This window comes from Erythrolamprus reginae, chromosome Z (genome assembly GCF_031021105.1).
Source record: "Erythrolamprus reginae isolate rEryReg1 chromosome Z, rEryReg1.hap1, whole genome shotgun sequence".
Lineage (NCBI taxonomy): Eukaryota > Metazoa > Chordata > Lepidosauria > Squamata > Dipsadidae > Erythrolamprus > Erythrolamprus reginae.
In genome coordinates, this window is record NC_091963.1 from 121,932,029 (window position 1) to 121,940,148 (window position 8,120).

The 8,120-nt window shown below is 32.0% G+C and overlaps 1 protein-coding gene across 1 annotated transcript; it reads right to left on the reverse strand.

The window, feature by feature from the left end:
- Positions 1 to 1,334: 1,334 nt before the first annotated feature.
- LOC139153962 (olfactory receptor 13G1-like) lies at positions 1,335 to 4,492 on the reverse strand. Its single transcript, XM_070728389.1, has 2 exons — positions 4,388 to 4,492; positions 1,335 to 2,297 (listed from the first exon to the last, which is right to left on the reverse strand). The coding sequence occupies exons 1-2, from the start codon at positions 4,490 to 4,492 to the stop codon at positions 1,335 to 1,337; spliced, it is 1,068 nt and encodes a 355-aa protein (XP_070584490.1).
- Between the last annotated feature and the right edge of the window lie 3,628 nt (positions 4,493 to 8,120).

Sequence of the window (8,120 nt, forward strand, 5' to 3'; positions counted from 1 at the left end):
TAGCTGTAGTTCCTCTCCTCCATCTTTCCTTCTATTTTCTTTCCTATCTTTTCCCAGTTCCATTCCTTCCCTTCCCTCCCCTCTCCTCCCTTCCCTTCTTTCCTTTTCTTTCCTTCTTTCTTTTCTTTTCCTTTCCTTTCCCTGCCCTTTCTTCCCCTCCACTTCCTTCCTTCCTTCCTTCCTTCCTCCCTTTCCTTTACTTCCCCCTCCCCTTCCTTCCTTCTTCCCTCCCTCCTTCCTTTCCTTTCCCTTCCCCTCCCTCCCCTTCCTTCCTTCCTTCTTTCCTTCCTTCCTTCCTGGGTTGGCACAGTACAGAACCCCCCCCCCAAAAAAATAATTAAAAAATATAACACGCCCCAAACGAAATGGCCACACATGTGCAGTACTGGAAACCTGGCTTCTGCATATGAGCAGAATAAATAAATAAATAAATCACACACACACCGCAAAAAATAGAAAATGTTCAAAAAATCTCAAATCAAAAGTCTCAGATTTCCAGTCTGATTCCATAAGATATTCTGTTGAGATTAGAGGAGTGGAAGGCTTTTTCATAAAGTATCTCTGGACACCTTCTAATGTATTTATATCCAAAATGCAGTGTTGTTTCCAGACAGATGAGCTGTATTAACCCTGCTTTTCCCCTCAGATGTTTTTAGACCTGAAATGCATTTTGAGACCCTGTAAAAAAAATTCCCTGCATATCAGAAACTTGTAATTCTATGACTTTGAACAAGGACAGAAACACCAGCCTGAAGATGATGAGTGGGACCTTGTCGAAACTTCGCCAGAAATTTCAAAAACCTAGACGGGAAGAAACCCGAATATACCAAGACCATCTCAAGTTGGCTTCCAATTTTCAATTTTTTGAAAACCTTTTCCCTTTGCCTACTAATTTGAACATATACATTATGAAAAACTATCATTTTGAAAAGTTTCTCTATATCTGATACCATATCAAAACTGTGATTAATTCAGACATCAAAAATTGATCATTAATTAACTTTTAGAGACCTATACTATATAGATTAACAATAACATAAAATTATATCATTAAAAGATATAATAACATTTAAAGATAATAACTATATATTGTTTTATTTTTATTTTTCAAATATGGATGTATGCATTTTATATTTTATATAGCATTTTATATAGCCACCCCGAGTATGCTAAGATGGGTGGCATTCAAATCTAATTAATAATAATAATAATAATAATAATAATAATAATAATAATATTGAATAAGAGACTCCAAGTATAAAAGATAGCATGGAATGATAATGAAATATGGTTTTCATCACATCAGAACTATAGAAGCAGTTTGCTGATGAAACTTAAGATCTTGAAAGCATTCTGAAATTTCCAGTGAGTACCTTCATACCTTCTTTAAAGTCTTTGTTCCTCAAAGAGTATATGAGCGGATTGACAATTGGAGTTACCGCTGAATAAATCAAGGACACAAGCTTATCCTTATCTAGGGAATGGACTGATGAGGGTCTTATATATGTGTAGATGATTGCAGAAAAGTAAAAACTAATTACAAAGAGATGTGAGGAACATGTGGAGAAAGCTTTCTTCTTCCCTTCAATAGAACGGATCCTGAAGATAGTTCTCAATATGAAAAAATAGGAAGTTAGAGTCAACCCACAACTACCCATGCCATACACAACATTTGCAACCTTTGTCATAAACTCATTTATACTAATATCCGAACAAGCAAGATCTAATACTGGAGGTATATCACAGAAAAAATGATGGATAACATTGGAATCACAGAAAGAAAGGTGCAACATAAGTCCAGTATGTACAGCAGTATTTATCATTCCAGCAATCCATACAAAGATTGCTATGCCAACACATACTTCTTTCCTCATGATAATAGTGTAATGCAAAGGGTGGCAGATGGCAGCATAGCGATCAAAAGCCATAAATGAGAGAAGGACCAACTCTGACCCCAAGGCCCATATAATGAAAAATACCTGTGTGATACAGCCATTAAATGAAATCATTTTTCTATGGGTCCAGAGACTTTGAAGTAACCTAGGAATTGTAACTGAGACAGACAGTATATTTATTAAGGACAAATTGAATATGAGGAAGTACATCGGTGTGTGGAGTTTCTTGAAATTAGATATGATAAAAATAAGGAGAAAATTGACAGTGAGTGCTAAAACATAAATGAAGGCAAAGACCCAGAAGAGAAGAATCTGCAGTTCAGGAGAATCGGTGAGGCCCAGCAGGATAAATTGTGTGATGGAAGAATGATTTCTTATTTCAGCAACTTTGATTACAGTGACCTAAATATATACATAATAGGATTAATGATTTCCTGATGGAACCAGTCCACTATTTGTAATATTAAAGGTAATTAATGTCTTAATACAAAACTAAATGGATAACCACAACAAAACCCCAAGTATTTTATTCTGAAAACTCATGGTCAATCAAGATGATCAGATTCATCCTCTTAGAAATAAAATGCTTTATATATATCTTCTCTGTTTGAATATATAAAAGGTTAATTGTCTTAATATTTAAAATTTATATATAACACCACCACCCTATAAACGTACTGAAGATGGTAATAATGACATGATAGAGTTCTGTTTAGAATGTGTTAAATAATCAGTTAAACTAAGTGGAATCAAGATTCAAAGATTTATGCAGTCCTGAAGTTAATAATCTGTCAAAAATGCCATCTTACCCTATTGCAATTGATCATATAACTAAAGATCATAGGTTAACAAGAAAACATAATTTATTTAATTCTAAATTATAATTCAAACAATAAACATTAAGTGTTACATGTGATCTGTGCATTTCTGGCAGTAATTGGAGATTATTTGTAATGCAAATTGTCATTATTAATATTTTATTCTGTACTGGGAACATATGTTGGTTTTCAAGGCCTTATTTGATGATTATTTGCTGTGATCCAGTTCAGCCTAGAATCATCTCTTTCTGTGGGGATCAAAATAAAATGCTAATAATTTGCTAACATTATTCAGAAAATGGAAATCTGAAGACTTCTTGAAAATTGTACGGTATTGCTAAATGGTATTAACAGTTTGGATAGGAACTGTTTGAATGGAACTAGATGTCTACAGAGATTAATAATATTTTCCCCTTAAACTGAAAAGACAAATATATAACAAAAAAATTCTAGTTCTGAACTGATGCTTTCTTAAGTTTTTTTAATTGAATTGACTTTTTTTGCTCCTTTATTTGTAGTTATGAACTAAACGAAAAGATTTTGTTTGCAGCATATTGTGTATTTGTGCAAGAATAGAATAGAATAGAATATTTTATACCTTTATATCATTTTAGTTATTTATACTACCAGTTGCATTTAATTACAATTACAGTTGTCTTTTATGTTTTTATTCAAAGTATTATGGAATCTGGATTGAATGCCTGTTTTTAAATAATAAATTACAGAATTATTTATTCTCTTTCTATAGAAGTTAATTTATCTTATCTTACCTTTAGTTTCATTTATTTAAATGTAATTTCTATATATTTTTAAGCCTAGATATCTTTTCAGCTGATAATGAATTGAAAATCTCTTTATGGTATGATCTAATTATTTCTATTAATAAATATTATGATTGAGATAATAAATTAGTTTTCTCAATGCTTTATTTAACCATACACATAACTTAATAAGATTTAAGAATGTTAAATTGATCATCCTTATTTAGTGCTTTCAAACTTGGGAAAGTACAATCGCTTTAAAATAGCACATTAAAAAGCAAACATTTTGAAAAAAAGTATTGTTTAAAAAAATATTTTATTGATTTTTTAAAAAGGCTATTTACTATATGGAATATCATAAAATATGATTACTGGATATGTGTATAGGAGGAAGGAATGACGGAAATAAAAAGTCAAAAAAAAATTTCTTATGTAGAATATATGAATAGCCTTATGTATTCATGTGATGATATAACATTTCCGTTTCCCATTTTATGCAAGGTTTGTCTGAGATGTAGGATTGTTTTTTATACATAGGGTTTTAAATTGCTTTTTTATTGTTGAATTTGTATCATGTTTTGTGTTGTGAGCTGCTCCGAGTCTCCAGAGAGGGGTGGCATACAAATCGAATAAATCTAATCTAATCTATTTCAGTTTTTAACAAGTTAAAGCCACTTCACTTAACAATAGAAGTAAATAAGAACAAAACTCCAAACTAATATGCATAATATACTTTTTGGAATAATCTTCTAAAAGACAGCAGAAGGAAGATCTTTATGCATTTGCCATATTTTACTGTGGGTAATGTTCATAGTGCATGTACATAGTGGATAAGGATGATTCAAAAATACACACAGAGACAATTGTTTGTGAAACACCCTTATCCATTATGCACATACATTATGCACATTACCCACATGCTTATTTTCAAATCTTCAGAATCTGTGATTCTTTCCATATAATTTAACTTTTGTGGAAATCCAATATAGATCATAAACACCAAAATCTTCAGCAGCATTTCTCCAACAATTAACTGAGTCAATTTTCCTGTTTAAAATCTTTGTAGGGCTTCGTTGTACAAAAAAGGTTGTATAGAACTTTTACCCATTAGAAATACTTTTTCAGCTTTTGATAGAAGATGTAGCATGCTTGAATGGCATTCTATTCTCATTACAAGAGATAATTAATTAATTAATTAATTAATAAATCAATCAATTCTTCCTTTCTTGCAATGAGAATTAATTAATTAATTTAATGAAAAGCAGAATTAAAAAATGACAAGAACTTTACGATGCTACAAATCAGTAGTTTTCTGCTAGAAAATAAACAAATAATACAAGTCAAAAACTGAAATGCAACGATTTATTCCTCAATTTTCTGTACTCTCTAACATTAATTCTCAGAAACTATGTTTGCATCATCTCAGTTTTCTAATAGTATGAGCCTTATAACAAAATGATCAAAGCTGGAAAAAATAGTTTTCCATTTCCATTGTGAATTGGACATAGTGGAAAACAAAGAGGATTGGAGAAATATGATATGAATCTATTTAATCAAAAAAATCTATATATTATATTTTCATTAATTAATATTAAATGTATGCTGAAATATTAATGCATGATTTCAAGAAAAGTAAAGAAAAATACACTCTGAAACAAAACAGTACATAACATGAAAGGCAAAGGTTAAAATAAATCTACATTACTTCCAGTATCATGGTTATTAAAAATAGTGAAATGGTAGTGTACCAGATTTAGATATCTGAATACCTTCCTTGTAGAAGTTCAAGGAAAGGTTTATAAAAAGGTTGGAAGAATTAAAACAATTACCTTCATTCCTATATTTTCTTTTTTGTTTGCTAGGCTTTGGTTCTCTGAGTGATAGAAATATAGATCCATAGCTACATCTGGCATTTTAAGAAAAGTCCAAATTTTATTTTTAGTTTTGTTCAACTAAATATATATATTTCTTTAAAAGGTCTTTAAAATGGAGTTTCAGAGGGAATATTTACAGTACAGTATTGCCTCTTTAATAGATGTAAACCCAAATGAATTAATTAGGTTACACTCTGCACTAGTGGAGAGAGTTCCTAATAATATATGGATTGAAATTCAACTATAGTTTTAGTTCTAACGCTTCCCTATAATTTATGAAAATCAATTGTACAAAAGGGCTTGGTTATGAAAAAAAAATCAGTAAATAGAAAATAGTTAGTTTGCATATCTCTCAATATTTTTATAAAATATACTTGTCATTTGTTCAGCCAATATTGTGTTTCTGTATATGTCTACACACAAAGAGAGATAAATACTTACGTATCAGGGGTGAGTTCTAACTTACCTCACTGCCAGTTAGCTTCTTCCTGTGCCACATGCACAGTGCCAAAAAATCTGAAAATAAAAGCTGAAAACAAAACCATGACCACATGCATAATGTGAAAACTCAGTTTCTGCACATACTCAAAAGGAATAAAAAATAAAATAAAAAATACAAAGAAGAAGCCGAAAACAAGATGGTGATGGCATAAACAGTGCTAGAAACTCAGTTTCTGCACATGTTCAGAAGAAAAAAGTTCAAAAAATATATTTTGCAATGTTTCTTCATTGTGATAGTGGATTTTTGGGGAAAGAGACCAATGAATAATAAGACAAAGAATAAACACATACAGTCCAGCACGGTCAACCAAGGTATGTAAATTATCCCAGGTGCCCATCTGATGCATGGAAGTTCCTCTATTGGTATAGGAAAATGCTGGAAGAGGATTAGCATTTTAGTGACAAGAGCAAAATCTTTGTGCACTGTGAAGAAGACAATAAATCATGTTTTGTGTTTTACAATGAAAACTAAATAAATAGATACATTTTTCGTGATGTAAATTGAGCAATGAACCTTACAGCTTGTGTGACACTTAAAATATAAATATAATTGAGGATACTTCAAAGTGTTATTTAATTTTACATCATGGCTAGATTAAAAATTTTAAGAATGATATTGGAATGTAGGAAAATAAACTCATATATGGAACTTGGAGAAGGCCGACTCTGTTGGACCTAACCAGCCGCATGAGGCAGAAAACGGTTCCAAAGGTAGTCTGATCCTAAGCCATATAGAGCTTTGTAGGTCATAACCAGCACTTTGAATTGTGCCTAGAGACCAATTGGCAACCAGCGTAGATCATGGAGTGATGTTGAAATGTGAGCAGATCTTGGAAGCTTTGTTTACTTTTCTTCCGGAAAAGTCATTCCTCAAACCTCTAATTCAGCAAATAAAATCTTTAATTTGTTCATATGAACATGAACATATTCATCCTACTGCAACTTTAAATTAAATAAAAGCTGTCTCCCTTTGGAATAACACTTTAAATCTTTCCCAAAACCTGACTTGCATTATCTCCAGGCCTTATGTCTGCCACCTGGGAATCCTCCATACATAAAGTGGTAGTGGCTTTTGCCTTATTGTCCAGCTTATACTGAGCTAAATCATCATCATCATCTGGTAACTATAATGTCCCATAGGCCTTTCCTTACTAACATGTTCTGCATTTTCACACTTCAAGAATGGTAATTACCCTCATTTAGTTTTGCAAACGGCATACTTACTGTTGAGAAAGCCATGCTTACAAACTCAAGCAGCTCCTCCCTACAAATAAACAGTTCACTTTAAAGAATGTCTTTTCTAGTACACTCAGCTCCAACTTGTTCCAGATACTGGACTTCTTGCCAAAACCTCTGCCTTCTGTCTTAAATACTACCAGCTCTGGCTACCAATCCTAGTTTCCACTAACCTTGTTATCTTCTCATTCCTTAACCAGCTCCTTAACCTCAAACTAAAAAAAATGATAACCAGTTCCTTAATCACAGATAAATCCAACTGGGTGCCTTTAGGCCACTAATGTCTTTCAGTCCAATGGAATCTCATAGGGTTATTACTGTGAGGAAAAATAGGATGCAAGAGGGGCATTAACTAGGTACACTATCTTGAGCTATTTACGAAAAGAATAATAAAGCCATGATTTTTAAAAGTTAAATAATTTTTTCCCCAGGATTAGACAATTACTTATATATGACTTATTTTCCTCAAACTGGAAGAATTTTTGTCCAAATGCTATGGAGAAGAGAACTATTGTAAGCCATTCACAAGTAGATAAAAGAATAGGGACAAACCTGATTTCAGGGCCAAGCTGAAGCATTGTATAAGTGGCATTGGCAATTAACTATTTTATTGGTCAGATATTACTTCAAACATTCCTTCAATCTTATTTAGTATAAGATAAATTCTCAATATTTGGAAGATGATGATTATAAAAGAATAAAGATCTGCAGTTATTCAGAATTGATTTTTTAAAAAGTGGTTTTGAGCACACAGGAACAAACGTAGTACTGTCTTTCAATATTTTCATTTAATGAATGAAATTATATATTTCATCAATAATTTTTGATTAGTGATTCTGAGAGATATACTGCAGGTCTTTCCATTAGACAGTTCCATTAGAATGGTTAGGGATTGAAGACTTTTAATTGATTTACTGCCTTCAGTCCGTGTTAGCTCTTAAAAACCATATGGGCCTAGAGGCAAAAAGGAGCTGGGACGTTCCTTCAATATACCAGGGTGATCCGACATAACACACACACACACACACACACACA

What these genes read in the sequence shown, in the direction of transcription:
- LOC139153962 (XM_070728389.1), bottom strand. Translation starts at nt 4,492, where the DNA reads ATGCTGCTGAAGATTTTGGTGTTTATGATCTATATTGGATTTCCACAA. An exon ending in ATTTGAAAATAAGCATGTGG is followed by an intron (nt 2,298 to 4,387) that starts GTAATGTGCATA and finishes GTATATATTTAG; the next exon opens with GTCACTGTAATCAAAGTTGC.